At 39.4% G+C, this 18823-nt stretch overlaps 1 protein-coding gene across 5 annotated transcripts in view; it reads left to right on the top strand.

The window, feature by feature from the left end:
- The window catches only part of Cpa6 (carboxypeptidase A6), a 424263-nt gene that overhangs the window by 298193 nt on the left and 107247 nt on the right, over nucleotides 1–18823 (top strand). For 4 of the 5 annotated variants that reach the window (XM_011238392.3, XM_011238393.2, NM_001289497.1 and 1 more), the window contains 2 exons: nucleotides 12494–12604; nucleotides 13502–13592. In XM_011238392.3, the coding sequence (XP_011236694.1) occupies nucleotides 12494–12604; nucleotides 13502–13592 (202 nt within the window). The other variant, XM_006495545.4, reaches the window with a different exon arrangement.

Here is an 18823-nt window from a genome sequence, read left to right as displayed (position 1 = left end):
GGATGCCTATGCTGACTACTTCTACTCACCATATTGAAAGTCCTAGAAAAGTAAGAAGATATGAAAAGCAAATAAAAAGTATTTAAACCAGAAAGGACAAAGCAATGCCACCTCCCTTCTCAATGGCATGATTCCACATGTGGAAAACACCACCTTACACATATTTGCATATAAATGATCACAACTAATACATGAATTTATAAAGATACAAAGATAAAAGATACAAAATCACAAAAACCCTATAACTCATATGCACAAATTAATACCTAGCTGGAAAAAAATAATGTCTCTTACAACAGTATCAAAAAAAAATAGAAACAAATGTAACTGAAAAAGTAAAAGATTTGTACCCTAAGAACTATAAAGCATGGCTACAAGAAACTGAAGAAGATGTAAGTATACAGAAAGATAGCCTATGTTTGTGGATCAAAAGAATATTCCTAAAACACCCATACTGTGAAAAACAATACAGAGACTTAATATAATAAATAACAAAATCTCAATGATGTTCTCCACAGAAATAAAATAAAGACACACACACACACACACACACACACACACACACTGACTAGATGAGACAATATTGAAAGATTTGGAAGCTTCATACTTCCTGATATAAAATGACATTGCAGTCAGAGCGTGGAGGTATATTTCTGTAATCACAACAATCAATAGGATGAGGGAAAAAATTGAATTCCTACAGTTTTGAAACACTGGGGCTGGACAAATAGTTCAGTGGCTAAAAACACATATTGCTCTTTCAGAGGACCCAAATTCAGTTTCCAACATCCACATAGAGGGTCAAAACTACCTATAACTCAAGTTCTAGCAGACCTAACACTCTCTTCAAGCACCAGGCATGCACATGGTATGCATACATACATACAAACAAAACACACATAAAATTTAAAAAGATAAATCTTTTTAGAATGCAAACTTAAGTCTCTTGAACTATATAACAAGACTGTCTCAAGTTGTATTTCAAATCAAATCAATTAGCAATCAATACAATATTATACTGACATAAAACAAAAACAAAAACCAATGCAACAAAATAAAGAGCCCCATAAATAAATACAGAGTTAGAACTAATTTTCAACAAGAACATCAAGAAAACAGTCTCTTCAGTAACTAATGCTAGAGATACTGAGTTTTTACATGCAAGTGATTGAAACTGAACTAAAAATTAACTCAAAATGGGCAAAAGACCTAAATCTAAAACCTTAAGTTACAAAGCCCCCAGAAAAGAACCTAAAGGGAAAAAAAGCTGCTTGCTATAACCCTGAGGTTTTGTATATCACACCAAAAGGCCAGACAATAAAATAACTAACTAGTCCAACAGCAAAATGGAAAACTTGCAAAGCTTCTGCAAAGCAAAAGACACCGTCAATAAGACAAAAAGGCCACCAACAGATTGGGAAAGGATCTTTACCTATCCCAAATCGGATAGGGGACTAATATCCAATATATATAAAGAACTCAAGAAGGTGGACTCCAGAAAATCAAATAACCCCATTAAAAAATGGGGCTCAGAGCTGAACAAAGAATTCTCACCTGAGGAATACCGAATGGCAGAGAAACACCTGAAAAAATGTTCAACATCCTTAATCATCAGGGAAATGCAAATCAAAACAACCCTGAGATTCCACCTCACACCAGTCAGAATGGCTAAGATCAAAAACTCAGGTGACAGCAGATGTTGGCGAGGATGTGGAGAAAGGGGAACACTCCTCCATTGTTGGTGGGATTGCAAGCTTGTACAACCACTCTGGAAGTCAGTCTGGCGGTTCCTCAGAAAATTGGACATAGTACTACCAGAGGATCCCGCAATACCTCTCCTGGGCATATATCCAGAAGATGTCCCAACCGGTAAGAAGAACACATGCTCCACTATGTTCATAGCAGCCTTATTTATAATAGCCAGAAGCTGGAAAGAACCCAGATGCCCCTCAACAGAGGAATGGATACAGAAAATGTGGTACATTTATACAATGGAATAGTACTCAGCTATTAAAAAAATGAATTTATGAAATTCCTAGGCAAATGGATGGACCTGGAGGGTATCATCCTGAGTGAAGTAACCCAATCACAAAGGAACTCGCAAAATATGTACTCACTGATAAGTGGATAATAGCCCAGAAACTTAGGATACCCAAGATATAAGATACAACTTGCCAAACGCATGAAATTCAAGAAGAACGAAGACCAAAGTGTGGACACTTTACCCTTTCTTAGAAATGGGAACAAAACACCCATAGAAGGAGTTACAGAGACAAAATTTGGAGCTGTGACGAAAGGATGGACCATCTAGTGACTGCCATATGCAGGGATCCATCCCATAATCAGCCTCCAAATGCTGACACCATTGCATACACTAGCAAGATTTTGCTGAAAGGACCCAGTTATAGCTCTCTCTTGTGAGACTATGCCAGGGCCTAGCAAACATAGAAGTGGATGATCACAGTCAGCTATTGGATGGGTCACATGGCCCCCAATGGAGGAGCTAGAGAAATTACTCAAGGAGCTAAAGGGAACTGCAACCCTATAGGTGGAACAACAATATGAACTAACCAGTACCCGGGAGCTCTTGTCTTTAGCTGCATATGTATCAAAAGATGGCCTAGTCAGCCATCACTGCAAAGAGAGGCCCATTGGACTTGCAAACTTTATATGCCCCAGTACAGGGGAACGCCAGGGCCCAAAAGGGGGAGTGGGTGGGTAGGGGATTGGAGGGTTGGGTATGGGGGACCTTTGGGATAGCATTGAAAATGTAAATGAGGAAAATACCTAATTAAAAAAAAAAAGATTTTTATCCAATTTGCAAGTTCCGTATAAGTAACCCTGTTGATCTATGCTGTGACAATAAATTTAAATAAATGTTTTAGAAAACATTTTTAAAAAAAAAAAAAAGGAAAACTTCTATGTAGCAAAAGAAAGAATCAACAACATGAAAAGTTAAGCAGTGGACAGGGAAAGGGTATTTGTGAATGATAAATAGTTAGCAGCTATAATATTTATGAGGAGTGTTATGGGCTAGGGATGTGTAGCTCCATTAGTAAAGTGCTTGGGTATAGCATAGGAAAGGCCTTGGTTCAATCCCCAGTGCTAGATAACCAGGGTATAGTATTACATTCCAGCAATCCTAGCATTCAAGAGGCAGAAGTAGAATCATAACATCAAGGTCAACCTTGGTTGTGTGGAGCTTTTAAGGCCAGTTTAGTAGAGCTGGATCAGTAGATAGAGGAGGTGTAGTGTTCCTGGAGGAATTGTGTCATGGGTAAGGATTTTGATGTTTCAAAAGCCTCAATCCATTCCCAGAGCACTCTGTCTTACGCTTGTGGTTCAAGTTATGAGCTATCAGCTTTGACTCCTACTGTCATGTCTGCTGCTTGCTGTCATACTTTCACTACCATGATAGACTCTTATCCCTCTGGACCCATATGCCAATTAAATTCTTTATTCTACAAGTTGCCTTGGTTATTGTATTTTACTACAGCAATGGAAAAGTACCCAATACAGCTTGTTTTAAAAAATCAAATTTCCAGTATTTGTATAGTGAAGACTTCAGTTAATAAAACTTTTGTTTATACATGGAAGTTCTATTGATTTTAGCTGGCCAACAAATATTCTTGAGCCTAAAAAGGAAAGAACAAGAAGGCTTAAGTTTTATATTATTTTATTTTATTTTTGAGACAGGGTATGTAGCCCTACCTAGCCTGGAATTTGCTGTGTAGTAGATTAGTCTGTCCTATTCTATCCACCTGTCTCTGCCTTCTAAGTGCTAGGATTAAAGTTGTATGCCACCATGCCTGGAAAAAGACTCAAAGTTTAAGGACCAGAAGGGGAGAAGGTTTGTATATACTTGACCCAGGGAGTGGCACTATTAGAAGGTGTAGCCTTGTTGGAGTAGGTGTGTCACTGTGAGTGTGGGCTTTAAATCCTTCATCCTAGCTGCCTGGAAGCCAGTATTCAGTTAACAGCCTTCAGATGAAGATGTAGAACTCTCAGCTCCTCCTGCACCATGCCTGCCTAGATGCTGCCATGTTCCCACCTTGATGATAATGGACTGAACCTCTGATCCTGTAAGCCAGCCTCAATGAAATGTTTCTCTTTGTAAGAATTACTTTGGTCATAGTATCTGTTCACAGCTGTAAAACCCTAATATAGATTATTAGTTTTTGTTGACTTGATGCAACCTAAACATACCTGGGAAGAGGGAATCTCAATTAAGGAATTGATTCCATCAGATTGGCCTAAAGGTAAATCTGTGGGACATTTTCTTGATTAATGATTGATGCAGATGAGCCCAGCCCACAGTGGGTGGTGCCACATCAGAGCTGGTGGTCCTGGATTGTATAAGGAACCAAACTGAACAGGTCATGGAGAACAAGTCTGGAAGCAGTGTTCCAGGCCTCATTTTCTGTTTCTGCTCCTGTTTATGCTTGAGTTCCTACTCTGACTAACATTTAATGACAGACTGTGACATATAAGTGAAAGCCAAACAAACCCTTTCCTCCACAAGCTGCTTTAGGTCGGGGTCTTGGTCACATCAACAGAGAGCAAACTAGAACTGAGGGAATGGTCATTATGTTAGTGTGCAAATTTCAGCTCAAAAGTTCAAGAGACCACCCATGGCAAACAAATATTAGCTGGTCAACAGTGCTGTATCATATCTTTTAACTCTTGATAAAAGGTTATAACTCATCTTAAGTGTTCTTACAACAAAGGGTATAATTAAGAGGGCAACAGGAAACTTCTTGAGGTGATGGATATGTTTACAGCACAAATTATGATAGTTTCACAAAGGTATACTTATTTCTAAATTAAGCAAACTGTATACATTAGAATTATACAGCTTTGTATATGTTATACACACTTAAATAATGTGGAACTATTTTTAAGAGATACTTTGAATTGCATTATTAATATGTTTTAAATTTTTTCAAATAACATAAATAGGTATTAACTGAAAAGTCTCCTTCCCACACAGTGTTCTGGTCCTACTCCCCAAAGACATCCATTGTTAGAAATCTCCTATGTGTTTCCAAGTTATTCCACACAGAAATAAACATGTATCAAAAAGAACTCTTTAAGCAATTCTATTTCATGTAAGTAGATTTTAAAATATTTATGTTTTTCAACCTGACTTAGTATACACTGTGGTATTCTGTTTGAGCCCAAAATTACAATGTGAAGTCCGCAGATGTGGCATCAAACTTAAGTAAAACCTAATCATAAGAATAAGATCTCAGGTTGGGGAAACAGCTCAGTTGGAAGAGTACTTGCTGTACAAATACAAGGACCTGAAGGAAGTCATTAGAATCTCACTTTTTAAAGTGCTGGGTATATAGCTGGCACACACGTGTAATTCCAGCCCACAGGAAGTGGAGGCAGGTGAATAGCTGGAATTTACTAGCCAGCCAGTGTAGCCTACTTGGAAAGTTCCAGGTCATTAAGACTATGTCTTAAAAATTAAGATGGATAGTACCTGAGGAATGGCATTCTTCATTATCCTCTGACTTATATATATATACATGCACACATGTACACCTTCACAGAAATAAATATATACACACAGAACAAGACCTGAACAGAGCTAGGAAAATGATAAAGATGTGTCATCCACTAAACTTTCCAAAGAGAATCCAGGAGTGAACTGAGTAAGGTCCAAGGCTGGAGGCATGTGACATCAATAGTGTATGATGTGATGTGTCAGGAAGGCCCTCAACCACATGTAGTTAATTATTTAGGCTAAAAGTAAATGAAGCCTAAAATTAACATAGTGATTGATTGGTTGATTGATTGACTGATTCATATTATATACTTATTTATATATTCACATATACATTTATATTCATATAAATGTTTCTGGGATGCAGTTCAGAGGGAAAGTACTTGCCTAGTATATACAAAGTCCTGGGTTTAATTACCAGCACCACAAAAAAAGAAAGAAAAAGAAAAAGAAAAAAGAAAAAAAGAAAAAGAAAAAGAAAAAGAAAAAGAAAGAAAGAAAGAAAGAAAGAAAGAAAGAAAGAAAGAAAGCTCTAAAATTGAAAATTTAATGAAAGCCAAGGGCACCCAGAGCTGATCCTGTGCCACAGCTCTCCATACCCAAATACTACCGGGAGAGAGTTGGCCTCCCTCCCAGGAGTGGTGACATATCTGTGATCATAGGTTAGACCACCACTTCTGCATGAAGGACCCACCCAGAGCTATCAGGACACGGGAACCAAGGAACAGCCAGGGACAAAATTCTTCCAGTTTCTATCTATGTCCCAGAGCTGACCCTGTGCCACATCTCTCCATGCCCAAATTCCTCACTGAGAGAACTGGTCTCCCAGGAGTACTGACACATAGGCTTGCAGGAAGGACAAGCCACAGTTAGAGACAGCAAGACCAGCTAACACTAGAGATATCCAGATGGCCAGACTCAAGGGCAAGAAGATAAGCAACACAAACCAAGGCTACTTGACAACATCAGAACCAAGTTCTCCCACTATAGCAAGTCCTGGATACCCCAACACACTGGAAAAGCAAGATTCAGATCTAAAATCACATCTCATGATGATGATAGAGGACTTAAAGAAATACGGGAGAATACAGGTAATCAGCTAGAAATCTTTAAAGAGGAAACACAAAAATTCTTAAAGAACTACAGGAAAACACAATCAAACAGGTGAAGGAAAGGAACAAAATCATCCAGGATCCAAAAAAATGGAAATAGAATCAATAAAGAAATCACAAAGGGAGACAACCCTGGAGTTAGAAAACCTAGGAAAGAGACCAGGAGTCATAGATGAAAGCACCACCAACAGAACACAAAACATAAAAGAGAAAAGCTCAGGTGCAGAACACAGAAGACATTGAAACAAAAGTCAAAGAAAATGCAAAATGCAAAAAGCTCCTAACCCAAAACATCCAGGAAATCCAGGACACAGTGAGAAGACCAAACCTAAGGATAATAGGTATAGAAGAGAGTGAAGATTCCCAACTTAAAGGGCCAGTAAATATCTTCAAAAAAAGTTCCCTAATGTAAAGAAAGAGATGCCCATGAACATACAAGAAGCCTACAAATTTCCAAATAGACTGAACTAGAAAAGAAATTCATCCTGCCATATAGTAGTCAAAACCCCAAATGCACAAAACAAAGAAAGAATATTAAAAAGCAGTAAGAGAAAAGGTCAAGTAACATATACAAGCAGACCTATCAGAATTACACCAGACTTCTCACCAGAGACTACGAAAACTAGAAGATCCTTGGCAGATGTCATACAGACCCTAAGCGAACACAAATGCCAGCCTGGGCTACAATACCCAGCAAAACCCTCAATCACCATAGATAGAAAAAACAAGATATTTCATGACAAAACCAAATTTACACAATATCTTTCCACAAATCCAGCCCTACAAAGAATAATAGATGGAAAAATCCAACATAAGGAGGGAAACTACACCTTAGAAACAGCAAGAAAGTAATCTTTTTTCAACAAACCTAAGAGAATATAGCCACACAAACATAATTCTACCTCTAACAACAAAAACAACAGGAAGCAACCATCACTATTCCTTAATATCTCTCAATATCAATGAACTCAATTCCTCAATAAAAAGACATGGACTAACAGACTGGGTGTATAAACAGGACCCAGCGTTTTGCTGAATACAGGAAATGCACTTCCGTGTCAAAGACAGACACTACCTCAGAGTAAAAGGCTGGAAAGCAATTTTACAAGCAAATGGTCCCAAGAAAAAAGCTGGAGTAGCCATTCTAATATCGAATAAAATTGACTTTCAGCCAAAAGTTATCAAAAAATAAATAAATAAGGAAGGAAACTTTATACTCATCAAAGGAAAAAATCTACCAAAAAGAACTCTCAATTCTGAACATCTATGCTCCAAATGCAAAGGCACCCATATTCATAAAAGAAACTTTACTAAAGCTCAAAGCACACATTGCATCTCACACAATAATAGTGGGAGACTTCAACACCCCACTCTCACCAATGGACAGATCATAAAAACAGAAAATAAACAGAGACATGCTGAAACTAACAGAAGCTATGGATTTAACAGATATCTATAGAACATTTCATCCTAAAACAAAAGAATATGTCTTCTTCTCAGCACCTCATGGTACCTTCTCCAAAATTGGCCATATAATCGATCATAAACAGGCCTCAACAGATACAAGAAGACAGAAATAATCTCATGCATTCAATCAGATCACCACAGACTAAGGCTGGCCTTCCATAACAACAACAACATCAACAAAAACAGAAATCCCACATACACGTGGAAGCTGAACAATTCCCAACTCAATGATAATTTGGTCAAGGAAGAAATTAAAGATTTTTTAGAATTTCATGAAAATGAAGAGACAACAAACCCAAACTTATGGGATACAATAAAAGAATAAAAGCAGTGCTAAGAGGAAAACTCATAGCTCTGAGTGCTTCCAAAAAGAAACTACAGAGAGCATACACTAGTAGCTTAACAGCATACCTGAAAGCTCTAAAAAAAAAAAAAAAAAAAAAAAAAAAAAAAAAAAGAAGCAAGTATAACCAAGAGGAGTAGATGGCAGGAAATACACAAACTCAGCTGAAATCAACCAAGGTAGAAACCCTCAACCTGTACAAAAAATCAACAAAACCAGGAGCTGGTTCCTTGAAAAAATCAAGAAGATAGATAAACCCTGAGCCAGACTAACTAGAGGGCACAGAGACAGTATCCAAATTAACAAAACCAGAAATGAAAAGGGAGATATAACAGAAACTGAGGAAATTTTTTTAAAAAATCATCAGATCCTACTACAACTGATAAACCTGGATGAAATTGATAATTTTCTAGACAGATAACAAATGCCAAAGTTAAATCAGGATCAGATAAACCATCTAAACAGCTCCATAACCCCTAAAGAAATAGAAGCAATAGTTAAAAGTCTCCCAATCAGAAAAATCCCAGGACCAGATGGGTTTAGTACAGAATTCCATCAGACCTTCAAAGAAGACCTAATACCAATACTCCTCAAACTATCCACAAAAAAAGAAACAGAAGAAACATTACCCAATTAGTTCTATGAAGCCATAGATACACTGATACCAAAACCACACAAAGACCCAACCAAGAAAGAGAACTTCAGACCAATTTCCCTTATGAATATCAATGTAAAAATACTCAATAAAATTCTTGCAAACTGAATCCAAGAATACATCAAAATGATCATTCGCCATGATCAAGTAGACTTCATCCCAGGGATGGTTCAATATACAGAAATCCATCAACATAATCCACTACATAAAAAAAACTCAAAGAAAAAAAGCACATGATCATTTCACTAGATGCTGAAAAAGCATTTGACATAATTCAGCATCCCTTCATGGTAAAAGTCTTGGAAAGATCAGGAATTCAAGGCCCATACCTAAACATAATAAAAGCAATATCCAGCAAACCAGTAGCCAACATCAAACTAAATGGAGAGAAACTTGAAGCAATCCCAGTAAAATCAGAGACGAGACAAGGCTACCCACTCTCTCCCTAACAATTCAATACTAGCACTTGAATTTCTAGCTATTAGACAACAAAAGAAGGTCAAAAGAATACAAATTGGAAAGGAAGAAGTCAAAATATCACTATTTGTAGATGATATGATAGTATTCTTAAGTGACCCCAAAATTTCTACCAGAGAACTCCTAAACCTGATAAATAACTTGAGCAGCCAAATTTTTCATAGAGTTAGAAAGAGCAATTCTCAAATTTATTTGGAATAACAAGAAACCCAGGATAGTGAAAACTATTCTCAACAATAAAAGAACTTCTAGGGGAATTACCATCCCTGACCTCAAGCAATATTATAGAGCAATAGTGATTAAAAACAAAAACAAAAACAAAACTGCATGGTATTGGTACAGTGACAGACAGGTAGATCAGTGGAATAGGGTTGAAAATGCAGAAATGAACCCACACACCTACAGCCACTTGATCTTTGACAAAGGAGCTAAAACCATCCAGTGGAAAAAAGACAGCATTTTTAACAAATGGGGCTGGTTCAACTGGCAGTCAACATGTAGAAGAATGCAAGTTGATCCATCCTTATCTCCCTGTACAAATCTCAAGTCCAAGTGGATCAAGGACCTCCACCTAAAACCAGATACACTGAATCTAACAGAAGGGAAAGTGGGGGAAAGCCTCGAAGATATGAGCACAGGGGAAATTTTCCTGAACAGAACACCAATGGCTTATGCTCTAAGATAAACGATTGACAAATGGAATCTCATAAAATTGCAAACCTTCTGTAAGGCAAAAGAAAGTGTAAAGAGGACAAAACAGCAACCAACAGATTGGGAAACGATCTTTACCAATCCTACATCTGATAGAGGGCTAATATCCAATATATACAAAGAACACAAGAAGTTAGACTCCAGAGAACCAAATAACCCCTTTTTAAAAATGGGGAACAATGCTAACCAGAGAATTCTCAACTGAGGAAACTCTAATGGTGGAGAAGCACCTAAGGAAATGTTCAACATTCGTAGTTATCAGGGGAATGCAGATTAACACACCTCTGAGATTCTACCTCACACCAGTCAGAATGGTTAAGATCAAAACTCAGGTGATAGCAGATGCTGGCAAGGATATGGAGAAAGGAGAACGCTCCTCCATTGCTCTTGGGATTGCAAGCTGGTACAACCACTCTGGAAATCAGTCTGGTAGTTTCTCAGAAAATTGTACATAGTACTACATGAGGACCCAGCCATACCACTCCTGGGCATACACCTAGAAGATGCTCCAACATATAATAAGGATACATGCTCCACTATGTTCATTGCAGCCTTATTTATAATAGCCAGAACCTGGAAAGAACCCAGATGTTCTTCAACATAGAAATGGATACAGAAAATGTGGTACATTTACATAATGGAGTACTACTCAGCTATTAAAAATGATGAATTCATGAAGTTCTTAGGCAAATGGATGGAACTAGAAAATATCATCCTGAACATAGGGCCCCCAATGGAGGAGCTAGAGAAAGTACCCAAGGAGCTAAAGGGATCTGCAACCCTATAGGTGGAACAACAATATGAACTAACCAGTACCCCCCAGAGCTCGTGTCTCTAGCTGCATATGTATCAGAAGAGAGGCCCCTTGGTCTTGCAAACTTTATATGCCTCAGTACAGGGGGATGCCAGGGCCAAGAAGTGGGAGTGGGTGGGTAGGGGAGTGTGGGGGGAGGGTATGGGGGACTTTTGGGATAGCATTTGAAATGTAAATGAAGAAAATACCTAATTTTAAAAAAGACAAAAAAAAAAAAAAGAAAAAGAAAAAGAAAATATCATCCTGAGTGTGGTAACCCAATCACAAATGAACAGACATGTTATGCACTCACTGATAAGTGGATATTAGCCCAGAAGCTCGGAATACCCAAGATATAATTCACAGACCATATGAAGCTCAAGAAAAAGTAAGACCAAAGTGTGGAGTGGATGCTTTAGTCCTTCTTAGAAGGGGGAACAAAATACTCATGGGAGGAAATATGGAGACAAAATGTGGAGCAGTAACAGAAGGAAAGGCCATCCAGAGACTGCCCCACCTGGGGATCCATCCCATATACAGTTACTAAATGCAGACACTATTGTGGATGCCAAGAAGTTCGTGCTGACAGGAGCCTGATATAGATGTCTTCTGAGATATAGATTTGTCTTCTGCCAGAGCCTGACAAATACAGAGATGAATGCTCACAGCCAACCATTGGACTGAGCATGGGGTCTCCAAAGGAGAAGTTAGATAATGAATTGAAGGAGTTGAAGGGGTTTGCAACCCCATAGAAAGAATAACACTATCAGCCAACCAGACATACCAGAGCTCCCAGGGACTAAACCACGAACCAAAGAGTAAACATAGAAGGATCCATGGCTACAGCCACATATATGGCAGAGAATAGCCTTGTCAGGCATCAATGGGAGAAGAGGTCCTTGGTCTTGCGAAGGCTCTATGCCCCAGTATAGGGGAATGTGAGGGCTGGGAGGCTGGAGTAGGTAGTGGGTAGATCGGAGAACATCTTCATAGAATCGGGTGGAAGGGGGATGGTATGGGGGACTGGGGGGATGGAGAAAGGGAATAACATTTGAAATGTAAATAAATAAAGTATCCAATTTAAAAAAAAAAAAAAAGGAAATCCCAAATATTTAGCCAGATCTGAAACACTGTAAGGAGCTATTCACTTACTCTGTTTATTGGCTCTGCTACTAAATTGTTAATCAAGAGTTATCATTATTATTGGTAAGAAAAAATCAATATTGGTATTATTACCTGTAATAGTGGTAATCTAGAGTCTCATTCAGAGAGAAAAACAGAGCACAGTACATGTTAGCTTGTTACCTTTCAGTCCAGCAGGTATGATCTTTCTCTGAGCAGTAAGGATGTCTCACAGGTGTTTTCCCTTTAAACTCACCTTTTGGTATCCATCCTTAAGGTAAACGTCTCCTTTGTCTTTCAGGCCATTCTGACCTACAAGACTGACCCAGCCATGAAAAAAATGTTGAATCATCTGTATTTCTATATCATGCCTGTATTCAATGTCGATGGATACCATTTCAGCTGGACACATGTAAGTCGCTCTGCCTATCCAATTGAAAAGGACTGAGTAGGTCATAAGAAAGTGATGAGCCAGGAAAGGTGTTTGCTGGTCAGCCTACTACTAATGAATTCAAGAAACATAAGAAACTTCCTCCTCAATCATTTTCATAATGTGCTTTCTCATAAGATTTCATAGAAATAAAGATTTCTCTTTCCAAATAAATTAATAAAAAAATCACTAATCTTCCCTAACCTATTTCAGTTAACCTATAAAAATAACCCAATGGAGATGAAGGCAGAAAAATGACCAAAATACATTGTATCAAATTGTTTAAGAAAAAAAAAAGAGTCAAAAGTATAGGAGATACTGGATGGTGTTAGAAGGCAGAGCATGAGGCTGGGTCTGGGCTAATCTTCATCTGTCTTCTCCTAGGTGGTCTACACATGGAGAAATTCCCCCCAAAGTAATATGATGCCTTTACCCAATGAGCAACTAACATGTATATGAATGTCCTTTGTGTTGGTTGGTTTAAACTCAGCATGACACAATCTAGAGTCGCGTGGGATCGAGAGCAGGTTGGCCTATGGGCATGTCTGTGGGGGATTGCTGTGACTGTAACTTCATGTAAGAAAACCTACCCACTATGGGCAGTACTGTTTTGTGGACTGAGCCTTGAACCGGATAAGAGAAGAGAAAGCAAAGAGCTAAACAAGCAAGCAAGGATGAATTTATTCTCTGCTCAATGAGACTAGCTACTTGATATTCTGCCTTGACTTCCTCAGAAATGGTAGGCTGCAGCCTGGAATTATAATCCAAGCAAACCCTTTCTCCTCCGAGCTCCCTTTTGTTGGGGTATTTTTATCACAGCAGCTGAAATGAAACTAGAACACCTTCTAAGCACCTTCTTCTCTGCCTGACCATATCTAGGATAGATTCTGGAGAAAGACCCGGTCAAGAGACTCTAAGTTTCGCTGTCGTGGAGTTGATGCCAATCGCAACTGGAAAGTGAAATGGTGCGGTAAGTGTGAAGTTGCTGGATTTCAGAACCTAGAACCCCACAGGTACAGGCCAGACAGGACTCCACTGGAAGGCAAATGAAGGTATATGTACTGAATCTTCACAGATGCAAAGATGAAAGGAGAAGCTTGTGGATTTTAAGCACAAGAAGGTAAGTAAATAAATGGGGAAAAAATGTGGAAGGGGTTGGCTCAGCGGTTAAGAATGCTGGCTGCTCTTCCAGAGGGCATGAGTTCAATTCCCAGCAACTACATAGTGGCTCACAATCATCTGTAATTGGATCTGATGCCCTCTTGTGGTGTGTCAGCAACAGGGTGCTCATATACATAAAATAAATAAGTAAATCTTTAAAGAAAAAATTGCAAAAGAAAGTAAAAAGGGTTTTAATATATAAAAGAAAATTGAAGTTTTAAATCTATCAATCTAATCCTGAAAATTACAGTTTTAAACACAGATAAACACTTGAGAAATACTTGCCATTGATAAAACCAAAGTAGCGGCTCGTGTGCCACTGTGTGAATTGGTTCAGTGTGCCATCAGAACAGCACTCATGCTGACATCACATCTACAGAGAGCAAAGCTGTGGCGTCCTTGGCTGCAGCCCACCATCCAAGCGAGCACTGATTCCTTTACGGGACACTCACACAGGAAAGAGATTTCTCTGCATTCTACACCATTATTTCTCATTCAGGAGGAGAGTGTCATTTTATGAAAGGAATCCTTCTGCAGAATAAAGGAGGTAGGCAAGGATTGGGAGGCAATAAGAAACTCCCTAGCTGGAATACTTGGAGCAGAAACAGGAGGAGAAAGAATCATTCTGCAAGAGGTATATTGTCCAAAGTTGCCCACTTGCAGAATGTGTAATAAAGTCTTTCAAAATATAGACGATAGAAACCCATTCACTCTACCATGTCTGAGGTCTGTAGAAACCAATGCCCCCATTCCATCAGCATCAGACATAATAAATGAGCATGAACTCAGGCTCTTTCCAATCACCTTCCAGGCCACAGCTCTCCACCAGTCATAACTGGTAAATAAGAACACAAAGTGCTGATTTTCAAAACAAACAAACAAACAAAAAACAAACCCATGACCTCAAATTATGACAGACAAGGTTTGGTTCTGGGCAGTGATGTAGATGACTCTCTGTAATCTGGAAGCTGTGACACCATTCCTAGGATTCTTTTTTTTTTTTTTTTCCCTAGAATCATAGGTAACTCAATCACTGGGCGCAACAACTAGAATCCTAGTCTTGTAAGCCACATTAAATCTAAATCCTCCAGTGGTGAATCCTAGTGGATTCACCATCTAAACTGAGGCTCACTAGTAGCTACATCTTGTCCTCCCAATGTCCCTGTCCAAAAGCCCGTATCTCTCTCCTACTTCTTCTCTTCTTCCCTGTGACCTGGAACTCCTGCCTACTCGGCCAGTGATTGGTTTCTTTATTTATTAGAAGGGTCACATGAAGTCCTGAGTATGTGATTCATTCCTTGTCCAGACAGGCCCTCTTAGAGAAGTTGAATTAACATCAAAATACAAACAGCACCCAGGCTATCCACAATACTTCCCCCTTTCTGGCCAATTAAAAGACTCCTTTATCTCAGATATAAATTGAGCACAACTATTACCATTTTGTAATTTATAGAGTATAAGATAGACCTAATACCCACTCCATTACTTTTGTCAATTAAATAGAACACTCTGTCATCTCTCCTAAGTTAAAAGACTTATAAGCCCATATGTTATGTCCTGGTTTAGCTTGTATACTATCTGAACACTATCTTCTCAAACATATTTTCTCAATGTTAAATAGCCTGGGTTGGCTATGAGACTATAACTATTCTTTCAACCTCGTCAGAAATCTGAGAATTACCAACATTATCTGAAAATATAGGAAGCCTAACGCAGCTTCCTGAACTGAGACAAATTGAAGCGACTACTGCCTACCTATACAGCCTTCTGGCCCAGGATATTCTGACAGACCTTGAAAAACAGGAATTATTAAGGACTAGCTTATTCTGTCTCGGCAGAACTAAGCTGTCCTAACCTGTAACTTGTCTCTCCACAGCAGGGAACTCAGAACCCTCTTTCTTTGTTTCAAGGTTCCCGCAGTAGCATGTGTCTTGTCCCAGCTCCACCTTTCTCTCACTTAGAAAATACAACTCTGACTCTCAAGCTAATAATCTTAAATTTCTAGTGGATTCTTGCCCAACACACTGGTCTGCCACCTCACGTGGGAAATAATAAAAAATGCAATTCATGCTACTCCAGCAGGCCCCGGCATGCTGGCCAGCCAAGCACTAGTGGGCATGACCAGCCTGTTCTCATCTCCTGGAGACTCTCTTACTCAGAGCTTCAAAATCTCTCCACCCAGCTGTTCCCACTGGCAGGTAACTACCACACCAAACCCACACTTTAAAATTCTCACAGCTTTTTGGGGTGCACTTCTTAAAAACCCACACTATGCTGCTTTGCCTTTTTCTCTAGAACCCAGTTGAGCCTCCACATGAAGAAACACCACACAAACTTAGCTCAGAATCAGTGGTAACTCAATCGCTGGGTACAACAACTAGAACCCTAATCTTGTAAGCCACATTAAATCTAAATCCTCCGGTGGTGAATCCTGGTGGAGTCACCTAAACTTGGGGGGGGGCATCACTGGTAGCTACATCTTGTCCTCCTGATATCCCTGTCCCAAAGCCCCATTCATGAGATTCTTAAAGGAACACAGGTTAATGGCTACTAACTCCCTTTCAATACACACAGCCATCTAAATACCACTGACCTTCCTTCTCATATCTGGACCAGGGTCAGTTAGCCCCTGAACCTTAAACCAACTGTTGGACAACTTCCTTTCTTTGTGTGATATAAGCAATAATGAGTGTGCCTACATTGGTGGAGAAAAGAGCACATTGCATGAATACCCTGTGGTAGGATAGATGGCATTTTAGAAATGCAAATTGTTTTCTCCAAACTAGGCCAAGTTGGTGTGTTTATGGTAAGTCTTTCCAAGTATTTGTAGTACTCCTCCCTAACTTAGCCTCCAGTAGAGTGGGCTTAAGAGAAGGGGTTTTCAGATCTGATTACTCCTATGACGGTGGGACCCTCAGGAATGGCATTTCTGCCCATACAAAGATCAAAGAAGTTTAATATCCCTTTCTTCCATGTAACTTATAAGGCTGCACCTATGAGAAAACAAGATCTCAGCAGATACTGAAGTATCTAATAGCTGAAACTTAGGCTCTCTATCCTCTAGAACACTGAGCAACAAATTCCTATTTATAATTTATCCACTTTGGGATATTTTGTTCTAGCAACCTGAATATACCTAGATATTCCCTCAATCTTCTAATTTAAAAAAGAAATGATGTGTATGTGTCCTTGTCTGTGTGAGCATGTATGTGTGTGTGTGTGTGTGTGTGTGTGTGTGTGTGCCCTCCCTGCCCCCAACTGAGATGAGAAGAAGGCATTAGCTGTCTTCCTCTACAGCTCTTCCAGAAAGTGGGGACTGTGTTTCCTTTGCCAGGCTAGAAGTTAGCAAGTCCCAGCAATCCTCCTGTCTCTACCCTTTCTTGGAGCTGGGTTTGTGCTAGAATATCATCTCCAGTTTTCACGAGTGCTCAGCAAGTGCTCTTAACATCTGAAACATTTCTCCAGTTTCTGCTATTTTTTAAATTCCTCTTCCATTTTCTCTGGTGGATGTATTTACTGTCCTAAACCTCTATTCATGTTCCAATAATTACATAGTTTTATATATATAATATCCAAATGTATATCATATATATGCCACAATCATCTCAGTAGAGTACACAGGAGAGGAAAGTGATCCGAGTAACCATAGTTGGCAGACAGCTCTGCCTATGTAATGTTAGAATGTTGATTATATTCCATTACAGAGTAAGGTGAGCCTTGCTGCTCTTTGTTCTTTCTTAACCCAGCATGTTTCTTTCATGCACAGCCCTCCTTGTTTTCTGTGTTTCCACTGCAGTCTCTACTAAACATCTTTTGATTCTTCCTTTTTTTTTTAACCACTCAGTTCTTTTTTTTAATGATTCAACACTTGGGACACAGAAAGGATTATATCAAATTTCACTTGCAAAATAGACTGGTGTAAATAATGTGCAAACGCAGGCAGCCAGGCTAGGACCATCTATCAGTCCTCAGATCTCTGTGGTGAATTCAGCTGATCTGAAGACAGGAATATGCAGCCTGACTCCCTCTCAGCCTCAGGTTTATCCCACTATAGCTTTGTGCTTAATTAATGAGCCAGGGAATCATGCAGAGGGAACTACTGTAAGAACAGGAGTGTGAAGTATGACTTCCCTGAATAAACTCCAAGTGAGCATCCATAACACAAATACCCAGGACCAGCAGAAATGCCCCAGAGTCAATAACAAGCTGAAAATGCAACTGTTTCTTTCTCCCTCTGTCTGGGGTCTCGGGCGTAGAGAGCAGAAGGCACGACTGCTTCTTCTTGTGTAAACCCTGCAGACTCCCACATGGCAGTGGATGTGCCTTAGAGCAATGGAGTGGAGAGATCAGCTTAAAGAGAACACGAGGATGCACGCACACCTTCCTAATGCTTCACAGCTCCTGAGGGGACCTTTGAGGCCTGAAATGAATATTTCTTTGCACGACTAGCAGAGGAGCACAAGCCAGAAAAGTGATGCAAACTGGGAGCAAGTACACACATGTTCATGAACAAGTTTACCTGCGTTCATTGAGCACGTTACCCTTGGAGAGTCCCTGTGCTTTCCTGTCACTGTACACTCCCTTTAGAGTGTGCCATGAGCATCCATCTTCCCACATTGGAACAAATCTAGAAAAAAGCGTTCAACTCCTGAAAGCTTTAATCCCTGAAAAATACAGTATTCTTTTTATTATTATTATTAGATATTTTCTTTATTTACATTTCAAATGTTATCCCCTTCCCTAGTTTCCCCTCCAAAAATCCCCTATCCCCTCCTCCCTTCCCATGCTCCCCAATCCACCCACTCCCATTCCTGGCCCTGGCATTCCCCTATACTGGGGCATAGAGCCTTCACAGGACCTAGGGCCTCTCCTCCCATTGATGACCAACTAGGCCATCCTCTGCTACATATACAGCTAGAGCCACAAGTTCCACCATGTGCTTTCTTTGATTGGTTGTATAGTTCCAAGGATCTCTGGGGGTACTGTTAGTTCACATTGATGTTCCTTCTATGGAGCTTCAGACCCCTTCAGCTCCCTGAG

Source organism: Mus musculus, chromosome 1, assembly GCF_000001635.26.
Source record: "Mus musculus strain C57BL/6J chromosome 1, GRCm38.p6 C57BL/6J".
Lineage (NCBI taxonomy): Eukaryota > Metazoa > Chordata > Mammalia > Rodentia > Muridae > Mus > Mus musculus.
This window is presented reverse-complemented; position numbering and strand designations above follow the sequence as displayed.